Consider the following 22,808-nt stretch of genomic DNA (forward strand, 5'->3'; position numbering starts at 1 on the left):
TGCCCACATCTCCATGGTTCTTGGACACCTCCAGGGACGGTGACCACCTGGGCAGTGTGTGCTGATGCCTCACCACTCTTTTCAGAAAGAAATTGTTCCTAATAACCAACCTGAGGTACAACCTCACCTTTGGCATCACCCCATCATTTTCCCTGGGATGCTGCTGTTCACCTCTGCTTGAAGAGAGCCCTGCTTGCCTGCTCCATACCCAGCACTGCCCACGTTGAGGTTGGAGCTTCCATCCGCTCCCACTCCCTGGGTCTCTGTCACTAACAGTTGCTCCCTGTGGGCTCTGTTTGCTATTTCAATTCATCTTCTCAGCCCTCATATCCTGTCTCAGCTCCCAGATGGATTTATCCAAACAGTTGTTGTCAGCTTTTCCCTTTGTGCTGGGGGGAGGAGAAAGCCACCCTCGGAAGCCTTCCTGGAGCACTGACCTCAACATTCTGCTGTATCTGGGCATGAGCACATGTGGGATGGGGATTAGTCACAGGCATCTGGTTTAGGGTGCTCTGAAGGGCCTTGGAAGCTATGACACTGTCTGGCTCGCCTTCATCAGAAGTAGAGACAAGCCCAGAGGTATTTCAGGTATGGTATAGACATGGTGACAGGGACCATGGCACTCGCAGCTCTGGAGCTTCACAGTTGCAGAGCACTGAGATGCTGTGATGTATCAGTGGATGTAAATGTGGTCTGACAGGATTATGGCCACAAACTGACATTGGATAGCTGAATGCATTGTGTAATAAATCAGCGCGGAGTCACTGTTGGTCTGGGTGCTGATGGCAGCAGGAGGAGGGAGCTGAGCTGCAGTGCAGAGACAAAAACTGCCTCAAAACGTGGCCACTGGTGCAGAAGCTGCAAATTTTGAACTGAACTGCATGTTTTTCTTCTGTGTGTGCAACAACAAAACTGCAATTGTAGCCCTCGCGTCGCGTGTTTTCCTATACGTATGTCCAAGGACAGAAAGGGGAATTGGTACAGCTCCAAAGATAACTGGAGTGTGGAGAATCTAAATTGGAAGACACAGCACATTTGTTCAATCTTGTTTTCTTTAGACTCTAATTATATACTTTTCCACTTTTTTGGTGAGAGATCTTTTAAATATTTTTTTTTTAAGTTAAAATCAAATGAGCAACTCAGTGCTCCATTTTACACTGCAGTAAATATTTATGACTCTATATAACTGCAACTCAATTTCCCCTTGTTTCAGATCCAAATTTTCCCCTCCGCACATCTGGCCCTGTACCCAGAAGCTTTTATTCCTATGCAAGATAAATTGGGACTGGGATGACTGAGCAGTGGCTGTAAATGAAGCGTCACAGAAGGGGGTTGTTTTGGGCTCTTTGCCACCCTAAACAAAGAAAGGGATGACATGCATTTCCATAGCCACTGGCTTTTGGGATTCAGATAGCTGCACAGTCATCCACAGACCATCATATCCCTGGGACACACAGTGACACTGGGACCCCAAATCTGGCATTGGCTTCTTTTTGGGAACCTTATTCCATGACTCCTCTTGGTTTTTCTTGTGACTTTGAAGGCGGCTGTGTGGCTTGGCACACAGCTCAGGGAGCAGCAATGCTGAGAGTTTAGAGCTTCAGGTTTTGTTTCGTGCAGGACTTGTGTGTAGTTCTGGGTAAGCCATTGTGGTGGGACACATGTGGGCTTCTTGGTGGTCAGTGAAGAGAGCTGGTGACTATCAGAGTGTCTGAGAGCACCTATTTTAGGACAGGAAACAGGATTCTTGAAGGAACCCATGTCCCCATGGGATCACAGGGAACTATAATTTCTTTGGGGTGGCCTGACCGTGGGGCTCCAGCTCCCTATGGGGAGCAGCTCTGTCCTGGGATGCAGCCTTCAGCCAGACCTGGGCTGGGAAAGTGATGGGGTTTGGCACCCTCACCCCCCAATTGAGACATGAGAGCCTGCTGATGAGGCTGAGTTTTGTGAGTGGTTTGGAGGCTCTGTTCAGTGTGCAATTGGAAACAGGCAGAGAGAGGGAAATGGGAAGCCCTTTATGAAGGGCTCTGTCAGAGTGCAGTGTTGGCCTCTAAAATGCCACCATCACCTGATTTTTGGTAGCTTGGGGTAATATTTCTGCAAGGATAAGAACTGTGTGTTAGGGAAGTTACTCTCACTTCATTTTCCTATAGCTGTACGTGATGGATTTGAAAGAAAATATTTGCTGACATTTGCCATCCGGAGCAGAGCTGTGTTCCCAAGTAGCAGAGAACAGCCCCGGAGCAGCTGGAGTGGAAGGTATCAGCATCGGGTTCCTCACGGTTGCCAGCTGCACTCCGGACTTTGATTTTCTTCCAGGCTGCAATTTGGGTTAGCTATGAGGAAGGAACTCCCCATTGTAGAGGCAATATAGGAGGGTCCAAAGAAAGGTATATTTACTGATTTTACTGATTTAACTGTTTAACTGAACCAGCACATCCCTCTTGGTCACACAGATGTAGGAGGTAGCAGGATGCCATCCCATTGCGCTGCTCTTGCACTGCTGCTATTTCAGGTCAGGTGCTTTGTTTGTGAGAAACCCCAAAGGGAGAGGAGGGGGACAGGTGCCTCTGCTTTCCTGTTTCAGCCTTTGTCTTGCTGCTGGGCTGTGTGGAGCAGGGCAGGGGCAGGCTGCCAGGGCAGCTGCAGCCGTGCTCCCATCCCGGGCAGGCGGTGCAGCCCTGTCCTGCAGTGTCAGCAGCTGGCTGGGAATCAACCACAGCTTGTCTCGGGGCTTTTTGGAAGCATAATTTAGAGAGGCATAAAGCTCAAGGCCAGCTATCTGGGTTGCATTATAAGGGGGCACTCATTGATGTCATGAAACCCATCATCGAAGCGGTTGGTTTAATGTTGTCTAAATACTTCTGTTGGGACTCCTTCCAGGCCTTATAGCCATATCAGGCTGCTTGGATTTTGGGTCATCTTGAGCTCCTCGTCCACCCTTTAAGTGGTGCCAAGCTCTAGCGCAGCTCTAATTTCAGGGCTATGTAATTAAACAGGCACTTGCTGAAGGGTTCCATGGCTGATGACACACTCATCTCCTTGTGAAAAATGCCTCAGCAGTGCCAGAAAAGAGCCACGCTTCCTTCATTATCAGTCAGCCAGGGGCAGTGTCTCTGTGTGACTCCTTATCAGAGCTGTTGCACAGATAACTCTTATTTCTTCTCATTTTGCTTTTCCCTGCTTAAGCCTGGTGGTTTCCATTTGACAGGAATTGACATTCCCATTTCACAGAGGAAGACAGCAGCAGAAATGCTGAAAATAGCACTGTTTGCATTGCCTATGAGACTGGAAGTCCTTCTGAAGCACTGAAACGAGAAGCTGTGTGTCCTGGTGGAGGGCTGTGGGCACTAGATTCAATTGGGCATCCCAAATTAGTGAACCCTGATGAAGTCAGATGTTGCAGTGAGGATCTCAAATGCTTCTAATGAGTTTAAGGTAAATATGGCAATAGGTTGTGATGTTTCCATCTCTTGGTTTAGTCCTTTGCCCTGAGGATGATCTCTCTGTGCTCACTGTTCAAGAGAGCAGCTTTAGAAGGTGAACCAAAATAGTGACAATAAAAGAAATACCAAAAGCCAGAGGCTCCCTAGCCAAGCGTGCATGATTACAGTTACGTAAGCTAATTCAGAGTGCTATAAAAACCATTAGGTCTCCTGAGTTGTTTTTCCCCAGGGAAATATGGCCAGAACTGACAAATCCCTCCTGCAGCTCAGGCGTGGGCACAGCACAGCCCTCTGTGTGCAGCCATGGTTCCCCGTCCCTGGAGGTGCCCAAGGCCAGGTTGGATGGGGTCCTGGGCAACCTGATCTGGGGCCTGATCTAGTGGTGGCAGCCCTGCCTATGGCAGCGAGTTGGAACTAGATGGTCGATGAGGTCTTTTTCAGTCCAAGCTATTCTGTGATACTCTGATGCCTGAGCAAGGCGAGCTGAGAGCTCCTGAATTAGGTTTCATCCAGACCTTCAGCTTATCCCAGCCTTGCCTTGGTTTCCTGCTGGCATGTGAGGACCAAGCCGTGAGTGCAATGTGCTGCTGCGAGCTGGAGGAACACACATCTCTATGCTGCGATATTTTCAACACAGACCGCGCCTTTCACCTTGGTAGATCTGCAGGAGGGTTAACCCAGGACTTGTGGCTGCAGCCTGGATGTGTTGGACGTGTCCCTACATGAGATCATACACATTTCTTCAGGCGGTCTCTGTTCCCCTTTGTTCCCTGCCCCACACTGGGCACACCAGCTGTGCAGCTCTCCGTGCCAGCGTCCCCATGCACACACACTGCTCGTTTCCTCAGGCTCCTGGTGACAAGCCTGGTGACATGTGTCCTCTCTGTCCTCCTCATCCTGAGCAAGCAGCAAAGGGTGAAGCTAGGTCAGCCTGGAGAATCCCTCCTGCAATAGTGTAGCTCCATGAATGTGTCTCTGCAGGAAAGCCAAACCCTGGGCAGCAAGAAGTTAAAGTGGGAAAGCTGCTCTGGGCTCAGGTGCTTGGTTTGCAGCACAGACACATGTCCTGTGCTTGCATAATGCAGACATGTGGAGCTGCTAGGATGGTCCTGTGGGGATGCCACGTGCTTCAAGTGGAGATGTGCATTAGTTAGAATGCAGGAGGGAGCGCAGGCTGTTGTGTGCAAGCTGAGAGTTAAGGTACAGTGCTTCCTTAATTACTGGAACTGAAGGAGGACTGGTGTGCCTTGGCCTGGTTGGGGTGTGCTAACTCCTGCAGTGCTGGCTACCTACTGTGCTGTGTGTGGTCACATTTCTCTCCATCGGATATGTGCATCTCCTCGTGGTGTTTTTCTTCCTCATCTTTTTTGTTGCTGAAATGTCAATTTGCAAATTGCCCTTGGGCATGTTGGCAGAACTCATGGCTGCTCCACTTTCCCTCTTCCCCTCCATCGCGGTGTCCCTTGTCACGTGGGCAGAGGCGAATTCTCCAGCCCTGGCTGCACACCACAGGCGTGCTGTGAGCCTCCTCAGCCACACATCCGGCGGTGTCTGGCATTTCCCAAAACCCCTAATTGTGACTTGGGCAGAGAGCACCAATTTGCTCCTTGCTATATTTATCCCGTGTGCGGAACAGGAGCACAGCCCTTCTCTGGGTCGCAGCAACCTCCGCTATCCATACAAGCTTGGAGATGAAAGTACGGAGCACAGAGAGCCAACCTACCCTGGGCTGCACTCAAAGCAGTGTGGTCAGCAGGTCAGGAAGAGTATCTGCACCTCTGCTCTGCGCTGAGACCTCACCTGGAGCACTGCATCCAGACATGGAGTCCTCAGCACAGAGGAGACTTGGACCTGTTAGAGCGCATCCAAAGGAGGGCCCCAGAAATGCTCCCAGGGATGAAAGAGCCTGGCTGAGGGCTGGGGCTGTGCAGTCTGGAGAAGAGAGGGCTCTGGGGAGAGCTGAGAGCGACCTTTGGTATCTCAAGGAGGGCTGTAAAAGAGAGGGGGACAGAGTCTTTAGCAGAGTCTCTTGTGATAGGACAAGGGGAAATGGTTTCCAACTAAAAGAGGGCAGATTTAGACTGGATGTAAGGAAGAAGTTTTTACACCACAGGCAGTGAGGCAGTGGCACAGGTTTCCCTGAGAGGCGGTGATGCCCCATCCCTGCAGACAGCCAAGGTCAGGGGATGTGCTGTGAGCACTGATGGAGCTGTGGGTGTCCCTGCTCAGTGCAGGGATGGCCTTTAGGGTCCCTTCCAACTCCAACCATTCTATGGTTCTATGAAGCATGAGTCTCTCTGGGGCTGGGCCAATGGCAGCAAGCAATCCAAGCAGGTCGGCATCTGTTGAGGATCCTGGAAGAGTTAACGTGCATCAGGAGGGAGCAAGCAGTCCTCCTGCCTCGCCTCGCCTTTCACTCTGCGCTGCCAGCTGCTATTAATACTTCAGCACATGAGTGTTAAAGCACAAGCAGAGAGCCCAGGGAGGATATGCTCGGGATTTCCGGCAGTTTGAAGCTTTCAGGCAGAGAAGTTGAGAGCCAGCACAGAGGAGAGCTAGAGCAGGGCTCTTCTTAAAGACATACTCCTCCCTAGTATGCATGGGATGGGACAAGATGTGTGCACTGCTTGAGCTCAGGCCTGCGTTGCCTCATCGCTGAATGGAATCTGAGTAGTGAGGAACCTCTCGCACCACGTTTCCCTGCCCCTCCAGGCCCTGCAGCTCTCTGGCACCACTGTCAGAGCACTTTGAGGCTCTGCTCCCTGCACTGACTTGCAGCACTAGGCCTTCCCAGCTCACTCAGCAGGAGGGCTGGGTTACACGCCGGTGCCTGGCTGCTGCCAGAGCATGCAGCTCCTACCAGCTCCAAGCTCCACGTTGTAGAGCAGCATGGCTGCACCTTTAAAGGGAATCTGCAAAATTCGCTTGAGGACTTGAGTCTGGATGAGAGCATCCACCCTGAGGTTTTATGAGATTAAAGTTGAGGTTCATAAATCAGCACTGGGATTCACTTCACTGGCTGTCTCGTGCCAGTCTGCAGGAATGATCCCTTCACTCTGCCGCTCCTGCTCACCTGGTTCTTGATGGGTTAAAATCCCCAGGCTGAAGCACGCCTGCTGCCCATCCCTTCTTCCTTTCCATTCACCTTCTTCCTTTCTTGGTACTTCCTGAGTTCTTCCCTTCCTCTGCAGCGTCAGCCTGCTTATGGCATAAGGCACACGGCCGTGAGGGCTGTGGATGGTGGTGAATGCAGAGGTCTGGGTTTTGTGCTGCACTGGGTCAGCAGCTGCCCTGGGCTCCTGCTCTGTGTTGGGCACCTTCGCAGTCTTGGGCAGGAAGCGTGGTTTTGGGCTGTGCATGGGAAAGTTTTGCTCATTGTCCCCTCTTTAGCGCCTTAGGCACTGGTGGCAGAAACATGCAAAGCATTAATAGGGAAAGAACAAGAATTTGGGAAGGAATCTAAGCCTTCCTGCCTAGCAAATAACTCAAGCTCTGACCGTTGGGGATTAGAACTTTCCTAAGGCATGGAGCGTCCCAGAGCTGCCTCCACTTCAGCTTTTTCTATCTGGAGGGTTGCTACTGGCTTGACTGTGCTGCTTGCCAGATGCCATGCAGCATGTGCTTTGTTTCTCCCTCTGTTGACAACGATGCTCCATCAGCTGCTCCATGGGGAAACACGCATGATTGCTGGGATTTCTCACATTGCCACTGGAAAGCAGTGCAAAATAGGTGCAGGCTTTGAGCTCCAATGTCCAAACAAGGGACTGAGGGCTGCAGCTGGCTTGTCTGCTGGCTGGCCCTGGGGACAGAGGCTGTGCCCTCGCATCTGGCTGAGTGACTCAGGCTACAGGATGTCAATAGGCACTTGCAGTGGGTGGCACGGGGGGGTGGCTGTAGGCAGTCAGCTCCACTGCTCAGTGCTCCCCATCTCCCACAGCAGTTCTGTGTTGCACTTAGGGGGACCTCAGCATTTTGGGGCCACGGAGGAGCAGCGGTGACCCCCAAGGCTTATCGGGGGGCATCCCCCCTGCGTGCCCAAAGGCTGGAGGCAAGGAGCACAGGGCAGCCCCGTGTTGCAGCCACAGTCCTGCTGCCTGCGCTGGCCGATGGCCAAGTGGAAGTTTCCGCAAGGCCGGCCCATCGCATCCCTCTGTCGAGGCTGTGCAGAGGGGACTGCCAAGGCAGAGCAGGGAATCCTCGCCAGGAGCAGGCGTGAAGCTCTCCGGCGGCTACAGGGGAGGGTCAACATGTGCAGAAAGCAGCAGCAGCCCGCGGTGCTGCGCCGGGAATGAAGTCAGCCTTCATCAGCAGAATAGTTTATGCATGAATCGAAACTTCAGACCTGGCAGGGTGGAGGGAACGCGCAGGAGCTTTGCTCTTCGCAAACGCTCTCGCCAAGGAAGGAGGAGGGGATAGAGGAAATAGCAGCAAAATCAGGCTGGGGAAGCGGGGAGAGGTTGGAGACGCTGGATGAGTTGTTGGCGCTGTTATTGAGAGGAGCCAAGTTCCCTAAGCATCTCCTGGTGGATATTAACAGAGAGCTGCGGAGAGCGGAGTGCTCCCCCGGACACTCACGAGCTGTGGCTTTAAGACTGTTTCACAGAGGACTTGGGATTTCCATTCTTCCTGTGCCTGGTGGAGTATTTTGGGGAGTTCCAGGATTTTGGGGTCATGCACCCCCTTTTTCCTCCTTCTTCCTCCTTTCTCTTCCTCCCTTCCTCTTTCTTTTCATTTCAAAGAGACAAAGCTACTTCAGTTTGGAGCACAAACATATGATCAGCACATGGAAATGTGGTAATTTGGATGCATTCATGATTGCAACAGATTGAAGAAATTAGACCAGACAAAGAGCTTTTTTTGGAGGAGGAGGAGGCAAGGCAAGGAGGGAGGGAGAGTGGGTGAAAGAAGGGGACGCCACCGAAAAAAGGGACGGCCGTGACACGCGGATGCTAAATATATCCTGTAGTAATGGAGAGGGACCGGATTTCAGGTAGGCTATTGATCTTTAATACGTTCTATTCTGCCTCTCCCCTCCTACCTTTCCAGCAGCTTCTGCACTTCAGGAGGAGCAGCAGCCCCGCTCCAGCGCGCGTTCAGCACATTCCATTATTTATTTATTTTTTGCAACATTTCCTTTTTGCCTTTCTTTTTTTTTTCTTCCCCCTTTTCCCTTCCTCCTGAGCCCTCCAGACAGAAGGTGGTTCCAACAGAAACCAGGGGGGGAGCGAGTGGGGGAAAAAAGAAACTGCTCTCCGAGTCTGGATCTCATTTGAGTTTCTCTCTCCCCCCCCCTCTGTTCCCATGTGCCGCGCGGCGCGGGGGGATGAATGCTGAGCCTGTTAGCTCCGAGCTGCCAGTCGGGAAGAGGGAGGAAAAGCGCCGAGCTCTTGGCATGGAGACGAATTTCTGCCCTGAAGGTTGGCTCCTGAGTGCGTGAGTGTGGCTGTGTGCTGTGGTTGAGCTCTCTGCCTGCCCTGTGCTGCCGCCTGCCCGGCTGGGATGGATGTGGCCCCAGCTGCCGCCAGGCATCCTGCTGCTGATGCTGCTGCTCACCTGGTGGAGCCTGGGGCGCTGGGGTGGGCATGGATGGAGGGAACTGAAAGAAGAGTGAGTCACTCCTGTGCAAATCCTGGTGCATGTCTGAGCGCTTCCAAAATGCGCTCCTGGGTGCATCAGAGTCTCAGCAAGCTGCTTCTGCAGCATGTGCAGGGTGGCCGTGACCGTAACCTTTTCCTCTTAGCAGCAGGGAGATGGGGCAGGATGCACTGCGAGGCTCCATGCATTGGACCAAGGAGGAAAGGCGAGGGGCAGGGATTGGTGCTGGGAGCTCCAGCAGGGTGTCACCGTGGGTGTCCGTGCTCCGTGCACGGCTGGCGGGCACCAGCCTGCTGCTGGGCGTTCCCAGCCAGTTGCTGGGCATCGCTGCTAAAGGGAAACCACAGGGATGAGAGGAAACGCTCATCCAGGGTGGAGTGAAACTGCGGCCAGAGAAAGCTGCTGCCATGGCCAACCCCCAGGCAGAGCTGCAGGGCCCCATTCTGGGTATATGTGGAGGGTCCCAGGAAGGGTGCTTACCTGTGGGGGCACCCACTGCTCCTCACCACTTCTGCATAGTGTGGGTGATGCCTCCTTGTCCCTCATCTTTCTTGTTCACGCTTTCTCCTCTTGTTTGAGCCACTTCAAAGCATTCCTGAGAGCTGCTCCTGGGGCAGAGGCAGTGCTGCAGGCTGGGAAGTCCTCTGCTGCTGTGTGCAGGGATGTGGGGGGTCTAGGGACAGCAGGGTGGTTTTGGACCCGTTGCAGTTTGGCCTCACACACCTCCTGCTGTGTTCTCCCTGCAGCCCTGGTTCCCCTACGGGGGCTTTACAAAAAGACTGATCACTGGGGTAGTGGTATGATCTGGGATTCTTTGTTCCAGAGGAGTGGTGAAGGTGGGTCTCTCCCACCCTTCAGTTGTTGCACGCAGCATGAGCCCTCATGCTTGGGCTTGGGCTGTCACTGCTCCCAGGAGTGCAGCAGCAGACGGTAGGAAGACGTGAGGTGAACACGTCTGTGCAAAGATGCTTATGCTCACCTCTGGGGTCACGAGTGATGTTTGCAAATTGCCTATATCCAAGTGCATACATGTTTCTCTGTGCCTTGCTGAAACAGCTTTTCTGTGAGTGGCGCAGCTGTGGCACCACCAGGGCTGTGGGCAGGCACAGGGGCAGGCGCAGCTGAGTGTGACCAGCCCTTATGCTAAGGCACTGTGCCCATAGGGCTTGGCACGGGATGGGCACATGGCTGCTGTGCCCTGTGGGATGGGAGAGCTGTGCCAGCTGTCTCAGCACCATTCCTGATGTGTGGCTCAGCATGAAATACGGGATAGGGGGATGGGGGAAGAAGAGCTGTTCCTGACTATCCTGATCTGGAGGGGCTGAGGGAGACGTGTGGAGGAAGACCCTCAGTATGGCAGCAGCAGAGGGGCTGCAGAGAATGTGAAACCCATGCATGGGGGCATAGGAAATCGGCTTTAATGAGGTTCTTTGTGCAAAATGTGCACTGTCACTGGGGAGAAGAGGACCAGCTGCAGCTCGCCCCATTCAGAAGGTGCTCCTTGCACTACATGGCCAGGCCAGCACTGCCCCCAGTGCAGCACCACTCTGGCCTCGGTGACTAAACTGAAACATGACTCAGATGAAAGCAGATTTGTGCAGTGCTGGGGGCTGCGTTCGTCACTGCTCTGGCTCTGAGCATGCTTTTAATTAGTACTCTGCTGTGGGTGGGAAGAGCTGACTCTTGGGCTGACTGTACTGCTGCCGGATGGGGTGAGGGCACCTCGGGGCGGATGGGAATTGGGCCTTTCTCCTCTTTGAGGGCTGCTTTCCCACAGCTGCTGGAGCTCAGCACGTCCCACAGGGTCTCCTCTGCACAAGGACAGCTCAGGCTTTCCTGGAGGGGAGCAGCGTCCCTGGTCCAGCATCCCATGCCGACAACAAGCGCTTGGGGTGAAAGCACTGAGTGCACAGGGCGATGCTGGAGCTGCTCCATGGCAGCGAGGTTTCCCTGTCCCTGTAACAAGGCACCAGGCTCCGGTGGTTCCTTTGAGTGCAGATATAGGAAACGTATCTCATATAACCTGATCCTTCCTTTCAATCCGGTTCATTCCTCCCTCAAACACATTTCCACAAACTAATACTGCTTAAACAGACAAAAATGAGTTTCCAGGCATCCTGCTGCCATGGTTTGGGGCCGGACAGCTGTGCTGGGGGCTGCAGTCCCGCTCACATCTGATCCTGCTCTCTGCCTTTCCAGATGGCTCTGGTGGCAGCGGGGTGCTGCTCGGCTGGGGGCAGCTTTCCCCAGCAGATGGCTGTTTTCATTAGCCCACAACTTTCTACAAAGCCTTAATTGTTAGTGCCACGGGGCTCTTTTCTTCTTCTTAAAAGAAAAGGAAGAGTCTGGTTGCTGTGTTGATATAGGATGGGTTATGGGAAAGGAAGTGCCATCTCGTAGGTAAACTATTAATGCCACCTTTATAATTGCATGTAGAAGTAGTGCAATTATAGTAGTGCTTGCAACACCTGATTGCAATGATGTGCTAGGCAGGGCCTTAAGCAGGCTGGGAGAACTGTGCATGCTGTGAGAAATCTGCTCAACTCCAGAACAAGTGAAGTGCTGTGTAGCCCACTGGTGATCATTATGATTAAGCAAAGTACCACCTGTGGATGCTATGCGTGTTTGTGTGTGCATGTACATGCTTTTGTGTAACACGGTGCACACATAGTTGGTCAGAGCAGCAAGGCAGACAGCTGCTCTCAGACCAAGTGCACGAGGACAGAGCACCTTCAGTGGTCCTCAGAGCCACGTGGGATGTACCATGTGCATGGGCAGAAGGAAAGGAGAGGTCCAGTGCAGTGGTCATTAGGAGAGAACATGCTGTTTTATCACCTTTTAACAAAGTGAGTCTTTACAAAGCGAGAAGCGGGACAGCAGGGTTGGAATTGCTTCCGATCACTTCGGCTATCTTTTCTGCTTCAAGATTTTTGGTGCTGCTCCTATCCTGCCTAGCACCAACGCGTGTAGTTTGCTGCGTGTGGTGTGTGATGCTGTCCCCAACTGCTATGTGCTCCTAAAACCACTTTTATTAAATGGGGAGGTTGGTGACCCTGCTTACGGCAGGGGGGTTGGAGATTCATAATCCTTGAGGTCCCTTCCAACCCTGGCCATTCTGTGATTTTGTAAAGCCACCTGTGGCTTTATTCATCAGCATTCTTCTTCAAGCACTCACCTTCCTCCACCTCCCAGGTGCTGTCACCTGCTGTGACCTCAAACAGGGCCTCCTCTGGGGAATGCACTGGGATCCCCCATGCTGCAGCATTGCCACTGCAGTGTTTGCAGCATGCTCTGTGCTGCTCCCAGCCTGCTTCTGGCTGCCTGCTCCATCCTGGCCGGTGCGTGCATTCCCGCTGTTGTCTGAGGCATGTCAAGGTATGAAGCATTATCCATTTCCTGATGTCTGCTTTACATTTGCTGGAATCACTGCTCATCCTCGTTAAATACAAGCCCGCTGTGGCACGCCTCCTGCCTGGCTGTACAGCAACCGTGTGCACTGCTGAGTGTGCCTGACCCTGGGCAAGAGCTGCCCTGCCCCGTGCTCCCCAGCATGGCTCACAGCCTCCAGCAGCACGATTCCCATGCTGCCAGGCCGAGGGAGGACGGTTCTCATGCAAGTCAGGGCTCTTCCAAGGTCCAGCATACCACAATGCTGAGTAGAAGCAAGTACGTAGTTAGGGAAGTATGTCTGGGTCAACACATGTCTTCTGTTGCCTTAATGAGCTCAGAAGCACAATATCTTTGTCCTGTTGGCTTCTCCGCATGGTGCTTGAGCCATGTAACTAACGCATAGAATTGCTTGTTAGGGAGCAGTGATACCTCCTGCTGTGAGCACTGCAGCCCCATTATAGGGCTGGTCTGAGAGCTGAGAAAACTCAGGTTAAGATTTCATACGGTTGGATTTCATAGCTTCATGGAATATCCTGAGTTGGAAGGGACCCACAGGAGTCATCGAGTCCAACTTGCTCTGCTTCCTTCCAGTATCCATTGGAAAACACACTGGTGCTCCCATTGCCCTGGGGATTTTGGGGAAGGATCTTTGGGTGTCTGCCTTGTGGCTGGGGGTGAATGGAAATGGCTTTGCAGGTGAAGAAAATTAATTAGTTTTACAAGCAATAATCATGCAGTAAGCCTAAAAGTGGATTTTATTTTATTTTTTGCTAAGCCTGATCCATGTCCGTGTGAAATTGGTGCTACATAAACATAAACAGTGTCAATTTTGTGATTACATCACTGCCAGATACCTCATAAATGAAAGCAGTAGTGCTTGGAGTGAATTCTGGGTTCCGGGGAAACGGATGTTTGGAGAGATAAACGCGGTTCCTGGGATGTGAGATTTGTGGGATTTCCTTTCCGTAAGTACAGGGCATGCTTTTTGCTAGTTTCAGATTCTCTTTCTGCCCAGGGTTTACACACTGTGGGTTCTGAGTCCTGATGCTGGTGCAGAGGCTGGCACGGGTGAGATGTTGGGAGTGTTCTGTGAGAACGGCTCAGTTCCTGCTGTTGCTGCAGCACTGCTGAGGGAGCCCTGCTCTGATCAGAGTTCTTTGGGTGCTGACCTGAAGACAAGGTTCTTATGCTCTGCACTGAGATGAAGGGAATTGCTGAGGGCTGCACGCGTCTCCCACTTCCCAGTGCAGAGAGCAATTTACTTGACTGTTTTCCTTAGAGAAGAGGCTATTTAATAGCTTCAGTTGGTCTTTGCAAAGCTGGACTCTGTAAAGAGCTCCCCAGAAACTCCCTGCTGCTTCTGGCACCTGAGCAAGAAGGGCTGCCTGCAGAAGCCCCTGGGTTGGCTTCACTTTGCACCTGCATTGCTCTGAAGCATGGCTGGGCTCAGGGTCTGGGAGCCTTGCATTGCTTGCAGCACTGCTTCCAGCCAGGTTACCCACGTCCCAGTGGGCTCTGCAGCTGTGTGGCAGCAGGATTGCTCACTAATTCCCAGCAGGATAAGGATGGATCATAGAATCGTAGGCTCACTGAGGCTGGGAAAGAGCTCTCAGAACACCACGACCAACCCCAGCCCACCCCCCCATGCCCACTGACCATGTCCCTTAGTGCAACATCTCCATGATTCTTGGACATCTCCAGGATCAGTGACTCCACCACTCCCTGGGCAGCTGTGCCACTGCATCACCGCTCTTTCTGAGAATTTTTTCCTACTATCCAACCTGATCCTCCCCTGGTGCAATTTGAGGTCATCGCATCTCATCTTACTGCTGTTTCCAGGGAGCAGAGGCCGACCCCCACATCACCACAACCTCCTGTCAGGGAGTTGTAGGGAGTGATGAAGTTTCCCCTGAGCCTCCTTTTCTCCAGACTGAGAAGGGGAAACCTCATCCCTCCCTACAACTCATTCACTCAGCCGCTGCATATAGGAAATGTGCTCCAGACCCTTCACAGCTCCATTGCCGCTCTCCGGACGCGCTCCACGGCTCATCCCAGAGCCTCTACCCCCTGCTCCCCCCTTGGCACAACCTCTTCACTCCAAGGGCTCTATCTCTCTATCCTCATCCCCACGGCTCTCGTTTTGCGGGATGTCCGTGTGGCCGGGACACGCAGGGCTGGTGGCAGCCATCCGTTAGGGGCCGTTAGGTGGCGCTGTGCGCTGCACGGCGGGGACCGGGGACCGGCAGAGTCCGGCATGGGTCAGGATGAAAGCTGAAGCAGGAGGCAGTGATGGCGCGGCCCCTGGGAGCCGGGCTTGGAGTCCTGCTCGTCTGCTAAATGGTTTTTTTAATGTTTTTTAATGTACATTTTTAAATGTAAGTCCTTTAACACGTGGGCTCCAGCTTCCCGTGTGGAACGTGAGGTAGACCAGCGCTTCGTGATCCTCTGCTAAATAGCTCTGAGGGGTTTGTCCCTATGGAGCTGGGGATTTGAGGAGCTGGCACACCTACGTGGGGCAAGGATGGAGCTCCCGGTGGGGTGGGGGCAGTGGCTGGGGCTGATCTGAGCTGTGGGGCTCGGCAATAGCTGTGCATTGGGCTGGAGACATGAATCCTTCCCAGTGGGCCCATCTTTTCATCCATGCTGAGGAGCACGGGCCGAAGGGCAAGGATGTGGGATTTATTCCTGTTGGACTTGAAGTCCATCTGATGGGCAGGGGAGGAGCAGGCAGAGCACCCACTGAATTTCTTACCCTGAGTCTCTTTCCCCTGACCCTACAGCATCACAGCTTTGTTTTGCTGTCTTTCTCCTTGTGCCTTCTCTTGCTTCATGAGGTCAAAGGGAAGTGGAGCGGGCAAAGCTTGTAGGAATACTCACCAGGAGGGCTTGTGTTTAGTGGTGTATGGGAGTAGGGGCAAAACAGAGAACCTTAGAGCAGATGAACTGCTGGGCACTGAGGCAGGAGGTATTCAGTATATAAAATATTTAACATTTCTTTACCATTTTGCACAATTCAAGAAGAGAACTGCTTAGACTCAAATTTGGCTGCCTAAAAGGGGCTCGTTGCCATCCATGTTGGCATCTGCTCTCCAGGGAAGGGCCCTCCTGGAAACTGTCAGGGTTGGGGAGCAGATAGTTGGTTGTGTTTGGGATATTTTGTTTTCCAGACAACTTTAAAAATCCCCAGTGGGTGGAGAGGGAAAGTGAACTATGAAAATTAATTGTGTGTCTCGTGCTCTGAAATGAAAAACACCCTGGGGAAGGCAATATCCTTCACAGGAGGAACAGCAGTGTTGGCCACAGACCAGGAAACCCTTCCCTCCGCACTGCCCCATGCACAGGGGCTGAGCACTGCAGCAGTGCCTGGATTTCTGCAGAAGGGCTGTGCTGGAGCCCAGCTTGTGTCCCTTTGCCCCTGGAGACACCCATGGCCTTTTATCCCATAGTCAGTCCCCGAACTGGGTAAGATCCACTTCTGGTGTTCTGTGTTCACTTCCGTTGCTGCTTCCTTGCCTAGGAGCTATGTGTAGATCCAGGGCAGCTGCTGTGGCTGTGCCATTGCCAACCACACCAACGCCACACAGGGCTGTGTCCCTACCATTAAAACCGTGGCTGTATTTTGGAAAAAGGGAAATTCCCTGCTTGCGGGGTCTGAAGACAGCTCGGAAATGGGGCCCTTTGCCTGCAGCTGGAGAAGAAAGCTATCTTGCCTGACACACAGATGAGGAGCTGAGCATGAGGAGCACGGGTGTGGAGGAAGGGGACAACTGAGAGTGGGCAGTGTGGGTCGTAATGGCTGAAGTAGAGTGAGGAGCTGCATGGCTGGAGAGCTGCGGGCTGCTCTGAGCTGAGGGATGGAAAGATGAAACACGTTTATTGGGAAAACCAGATGTGAGAGGCAGGAGGAACATCAGAGTGCTTTGCAGCAGTAGGAGCGGGGCTCATGCTGAACTCTCCCTTTTTTGGCTTGGTGCCCTCCTCCCACTCCTCTCGTTTCCTCCCAGCAGAGCTCAGACCCCGATCCATTCCTGGCAGAGCTCTGCTCCCCAGCTCTACAAGGTGCCCCTGCAGGGGGGGAGGTTTGCTCTGCTTTTAGGGTGATGCAAATACTCAGGGAGCGTGAGCAATGTGCAGACAGCACAGCCCTCAGCAGCACTAAGTAACCACCCAAACCCAGCAACTCACCCCTTTTCCTCCAGGGATTCCTTCATGCAGGGCTGCGACTCTCTGGACAGCCACTGATGCTCTGGTTCTGGTTGGAGACCCTCTGTGCCCTGACAGCAGCAAGCATTGTGCAGTGCCAGTAATGGGAAATCCGGTTCTGTGTCAGAGTCTCATTCAAAGGCACCTTGGCAGTGCTCAGGACATTCTGGCTGATAGACTTTCCCATGAAATAAAAAGTGCTGGCTGTTGACGTACAAATGTATCTGAAGTGAAAGCTTTTACCATTGCATCTTACAGCTTCTGGCTTAAAACCCTTGGGGCACAGTGGTGTAAAACCAGGGATAGCTTCAGGGGGCAGAAGCTGTCTGAACTCGAGGAGGAGTTCACATTGTGTGCTGAGTTGAACTTCAGAGCACTGCTCCTCCAAACTAGTGTATTTTAAACAACTACCAGTTTAGCATCTCTCTGCCTAGATGCAAAGAAATAGAAATAAACCCACTGCTGGCTGAGGCTGTGGCTGATGTGTGGGTGGGAGAGTTTTCAAGCAAGCCTGGCCATCGCTTCAGCCACCAAAAATACCCCCATCACGGCCCTCTCTGTTCATTTTGCATGGACCAAAGGCACCGTGCTCAGGTTTTTCCTCTCCATGGAAGCGTAGGAGTGGTGTTTATCTCCATGCTGGCAGGCAGAGAAGGATGCCCCACCTCTGGGAGCTCCCAGGGCTGGGTGGAGCAGGGAAGCAGGACATGGGCTTCGAGGAGCTGCGTTCCGTGGGCTTGCCTCAAAGCCAGGGCACTCTGAGACATGGAATGTGTTTCCAGGGGCCCTGGGGAAGGAGGGTGACAATAGATCTGGTTCATAAATAATGGCCCCTTGCCCTTCTAGGGATTTTTGACACACTGTGCTTTTCTGACAACAAATAGAGCAACAGGCTGTAATCCTCGGGGGCTCTTCTTGGCTCTCAAGCTGAGAAAGCTCTGGCTGTGAGCAGGCTTGGCTGTGAGGAACTCCCAGATCTGGGTGTGAAGATCGGAAGGGAAAGGCAAGCACAGCACAGATAATGCATCGAGGGGTGTTTTTATTGCCAGGCTTGGAGATTTTGTTGTCCACTATGTGACCCTTGGCTCTGTGAGGCTGCTGGGCGATGCCTGGCTGTCCCAGTGACCTGGCAGTGAGAGGCACCCAAGGGGAATGCAGACCAAGCACGCCCAGAGTGCCTAACAGGTCTGACTGCTGGGGCAGGAAATTCATCCTCGGGTGCTGGTGTGGGCTGGGGGAGCCCTGGTGATGGGAAGAAGATAGGCAGTCCTGTCTGGCTTTCAATGTGGCTGAAAGACAGTTACAGTCTTGTGAAGTATGAGACTTACAAAAAGGTCCCCAGCTTTGGGAACTGTGAAGGAAGCCCCAGCCAGCACGGACACCTTCACCGTGTCTGGTCTGGGACGATTCTGGCTGCAAGAAGCCCTGTTCACCCCGTTACTCATCCTTCTTACACACGGAGCATTGAGACCTTCCCAATAGACCCTGGCCGTGCCTCTCCTTAGTGCTTGTGCCCAGTTCCACTTGCTGTCTCCTTACAAGATGAGATTTTTATTTTGCTCTATTCCTTGCCAGCCTTCCTCGAGTTTTGCCAGCTCTTCTCCTTATTAGCTAAAGGCTGCTAGACATAGAAGGAAAGCACTGCATGTAACGTCCCTTTTAAATGCCTAATTCAGGAAAATTGAGAGAATTGTTTGCTAGCGCTGTGAGGGGCGTGCTGGGGGAGATGGCTGGGGATGGGATGGGGATGGGGACGGCTTGTCTTCACATTCTTAAGAACACAGATACTCAGCATTGCTGGCGTGCGAGAACGGGGCTGGACTTTTGCCTTCTTTAGCTGCTGGAAGCCATCCAGGCTGCCAGTTCCTGCAAGCTCATCCTGTGGTTTAGTGGATAATACTGATCCTTGTTCGACTCCCACGCTTTTGTGCCTTGCAAGCGGGTAGGGGAAGCTTTGCAGGGCTCGTACAGATCCCAGCTGTGGAAAGCAGCATGAGCACTCATTATGCTTTGGAGTGCTTGCTCCATGGTTTTAATAAAACGTTAATTGTTACACAGGGATGACCATGAGAACCGTGGCAGGTTGAAGCTGACCAGCGTGTCTGCAGGGTGGAGGGTGGTGGCTGCAACTGAGCACCGATGGCTGTTTCTTTGAACTTAGCAAAGCATCTTCCCAAGCGTGCTTACAGGAGTTCAGCTTCTGCTGGCATCTCCTCTGCTAGGATGGTGTTGGTGTCAGGCCGTGGTGCAGGGAGTGGTGTGCAGAGGGGTTTCTGCGAGCAAGAGATGACGTTGGCTTTGGTGCTGGGATGTCCCCTGGGCTCTCTGTCCAAACTGGCTGCAGGGTGCAGCTGCGTCCCCCACATCAGGTGCAAAAATAGGACTTAAAGTCAGATGAGGCTCCCAAAGCTGCAAACACCAAAGCTATTGGTCACGTCTGACCTGGGATGCTGTCACGACCACGACCTGTTAGCATCACCATCATGTTCAGGTGTAGTCAGGCTGGGGGCTTCTGCAAAGTGCAGGCAGCAAATAACAGAGTAGAATTTGCAAGCAGGCTGTGTATTTCTGCCTGTGCTCCAACTAAATCTTGGGACATGTAGCAGATATATGAGGTGAGCAGATGGAGGTGTGAATGTGGCTGGCAGCGGACACCGATCATGGATTAAACATGTGCGTGGCAAGAAAGAGGCTTTCTTGGAGCAGACAGAGAGGGCTGTTGTTGCTGTGCAGCCATATTCATCACCAGCCCCGATGCTGACATCGTTATCAACGTGTTTATATGAAGCTTGGCTGCAAAATAGCTCATCATCCTCAAGATTTTCCAAGTGAGTCTGTAGCTTTACTAAATGCTTCTTTTGCTGCGCTGCCAGAAGCTCTCCTGAGGTGGTGAAGGAGGTATCCTGTGTGGCCGGAGCCATCCCTGGCCCAGAGCTCCGATTCCTGTGTGTCTTAACTCTGCCTGCAGACTGGTGGTGACCAACAGGGTACCTTTTTGTCCCGATGGTCATAGAACCATAGAATGGTTGGAGTTGGAAGGGACTCTAAAGGCCATCCCTGCACTGAGCAGGGACACCCACAGCTCCATCAGTGCTCACAGCCCATCCCCTGACCTTGGCTGTCTGCAGGGATGGGGCATCACCGCCTCTCTGGGCAACCTGTGCCACTGCCTCACTGCCCGTGGTGTAAAAACTTCTTCCTTACATCCAGTCTAAATCTGCCCTCTTTTAGTTGGAAACCATTTCCCCTTGTCCTATCACAAGAGACTCTGCTAAAGACTCTGTCCCCCTCTCTCTTATTGCTGCCCTTGAGATAGTGAGAGGCCAGCTCTCTGCAGAGCCCTCTCTTCTCCAGGCTGCACACCCCATCTCCCTCAGCCTGCCCTTGTAGCAGAGGTGTTCCATCCCTGGAAGCATTTTTAGAAGATATGCAGAACCTCAGCTCAGTTCTCACCATTTATTCTCTTGTTTTAATACATGTCATCTTATGGCTTCAAACTGCGCCAGGGGAGATTTAGGCTGGACGTTAGGAAGTACTGCTTCTCTGAAAGAGTGGTCAGGCACTGGAATGGGCTGCCCAGAAAGGTGATGGATTCACCGACCCTGGAAGTGTTCAAGGAATGTTTGGATTTTGTGTTGAGGGACATGGTTTAGTGAGTACTGTTGGTGATGGGTGGATGGTTGGACTGGGTGATCTTGTAGGTCTTTTCCAACCTTGGTGATTCTGTGATTCTGAATTGGTCTGCCCCATTATTACATGTCTGGGAATAACAGTATCCCTTCAGCTTACAGACAGAGGCAATGCAGTGTGCAAGTATCCTAGGAACTCACTTTGATTCATTTCTGGGTGTGATGGCAGCATTTGGCATTTGGATCCTCCCTTTTCCCTGCTGCTGTCAGAGGCGTGAGCAGAGTTTGGACAGTGTGCAGGTGGAGATAACACAGCCCTGCAGTGTCACTGCACGGGAGCCCGCCCAACCCTGGGCAGGACTGGACCTCGCAGCGGATGAACAGAGCCTTTTCCTGTCCAGAGTTCACAATTGTGACAACACCTCGTGGAGCCAAATGGGAGCTGACACCCGCAGCCATCCCATCCTGCCCAGGTGCGGTGTCCGGATGGCGATGTGCTGCTGGAGAGCCTCCAGCCTGCCCCAACCCTGGGCCCCCAGCTCAGTACCTCCCCAGAATTTCCCCATCCTTCTGCTGGGGTCTGTCTGCAGGGAGCTGCTCCCCCCTCACACTGAGGCAGAGCTGTTCCCCTCCCTGTTCCTGGCTGGCTGCGTGCCGCCTCGCTGAGCTGGTGCTCAGCCCCCAGGCCCCTTTCCATCTAGGGCAAACACTGAGAGGCAGAAGGCTGCTTTTGGCCTGCCTGCAGCAGATCTCTGTGCTGTTTTTGAATGCTTCCCCGTGGAGGCTGAAATCCCCCACTTCTCCCACCTGTGTGTGCTAGCTGCCAGGGGGCTCGGGGATGCAGCGCTGGGGCTGGCATCACTGAGGAAGCACCAGGTGTCCTGCCCTGGCCACAGCTCCATGCTGACTATCTCTGTGTTCCCAAGCAGAAGGGAGGGCAATTAGAATTAAATGGTCTCGCTGCAGGCAGCTTTGGGTACTCTGGGATAGGTGAGTCCTCTCTTTCCCATTTGCACTCCTGTAGCCCAGAAGCTTGCTATGGGCTGATCTTACCTAATTTTGTGTGTGCCCATGGCTGAGCTGTCTGTGCTGAGCAATTCTTGCAGTGGTGGAGATGGGGGTCCTCCAGCCATCCAGTAGCATCAGCTGCAGGGATGACGCAGGAAAGGCATTATCAGCAATGATTCTCATCCCCTTGGAGAGGGAGGAGGTTTTGTAGTGGTTTTGCAGGGGTTCTCGTGCCCTACGTCCACAGCTGCTGGCTGGAAGAACAGGAGAACCGCTGGCAGTGCTCAGTGTGGTGTGGATGTGGATCACTGCATCTCCACTACAACTTTGGGGCTGCCGGTGCTGTGTGCTCCCAGGGGGATCAGCGGCTGTTCCACATCATTTTCAAAGGAAAGTGATGTTGGTTTTCCCTTCGCTCCCCTCCGCCTGCCCTCGTTTCCTTCCCTGTCTCAGTGCCGTGCAGGAGCTCCCGGAGGAAGCTGAGTGGGTGTGGGGCTGCGGCTGCTGTGGGAATTGTTCTTATCGAGCTGCTTTCTGTCCACAAAGAAGAATAATAATGAAATCTTTGATGGTAAAAAGGGAGAAGAGGGGCCACCGTTGCCCTGCAGCCTGATCCGTGGTGCTTCCTGGACCATTGCTGGGGGTTTTTAGGGCTTTTGTGCTGCTGCAGATTTCATTGCGTGCTTGAAATATCTCAGAGCCAGGAGAAGTAACCGGGGGCTGGTGCAGGGAGTGAGAGCTGCTGGAAAAGGCCCACTGAGAAGCAAGGGAGAAGTATTAAGGAAAGCAAGTTTCCTGCCATTAGCTGGTGTATTTATGGCTGGAAAGTTTGGGGTTGAAAAGGTTGCGAACAGGCAGCTGAAAGAAGCAGAGGTGTGTGTGCTCACACACCTCTCTCTGCCATGGTAACAGGAGAGCCTGGCTGCAATGCACAGGATTGATGTCCTGGGTGCTGAGTTCCCAATTAGGGATTAATGGGAAATTTTCAGGAATAAGGATTTGAGGTCCCAGCTGATGCTCATCTCCCTCTTATCCCATGTAACCACCATGTGGTTGAAGTGGCTGGGGGCTGCCCAGGGCTGGGAGTGAGCACTGTGATTTCCCCTGCAGCCCCCTGCAGGAGGGCTTTGCAGTTGGAAACGTGCTGTGCCACAAGAATTAAGCCCATACTTAATAACTGAATTACATAGGTTATGTAGGATCCTGCTTGGATCCTGAACGACTGCACTTCCTGTTTTCTTAAGATAGTCTGACTTGAAAATGAATGAAAAGAGCAAAGGTGTTGGGTTGGGGCTGTTGTGGCTGCCTGATGTTCAAACAGATGCAATTCATAGAATGGTCTGAGTTGGAAGGGAGCCTTAAGGGCCGTCTGATCCCACTCCCTGCAGTGAGCTCAGAGCTCTGACCAGACTGACCGTGGGTATCTCCAGTGACAGAACATGCTTCCCATGAAGGCATTCACTGTCCTTTAACCAACACGAGCCATGTTTCCCTTCCCTTCCCTTCCCTTCCCTTCCCTTCCCTTCCCTTCCCT

At 52.8% G+C, this 22,808-nt stretch overlaps 1 protein-coding gene across 4 annotated transcripts in view; it reads left to right on the top strand.

Moving 5' to 3' along the window:
• Positions 1 to 22,808, top strand: part of SEPTIN9 (septin 9) — a 97,758-nt gene that overhangs the window by 23,158 nt on the left and 51,792 nt on the right. The window contains exon 1 of one of the 4 annotated variants that reach the window (XM_010721263.2): positions 8,403 to 8,439. The exons of 2 other annotated variants lie outside the window; for them this stretch is intronic. In XM_010721263.2, coding sequence (XP_010719565.1) covers positions 8,418 to 8,439 — 22 coding nt within the window. In that variant the 5' untranslated portion in view covers positions 8,403 to 8,417. Of the gene's footprint in view, positions 1 to 8,402; positions 8,440 to 8,757; positions 8,867 to 22,808 lie in introns of those variants that run through there. One more of the 4 variants, XM_010721261.2, reaches the window with a different exon arrangement.

This window comes from Meleagris gallopavo, chromosome 20 (genome assembly GCF_000146605.3).
Source record: "Meleagris gallopavo isolate NT-WF06-2002-E0010 breed Aviagen turkey brand Nicholas breeding stock chromosome 20, Turkey_5.1, whole genome shotgun sequence".
Classification (NCBI taxonomy): domain Eukaryota; kingdom Metazoa; phylum Chordata; class Aves; order Galliformes; family Phasianidae; genus Meleagris; species Meleagris gallopavo.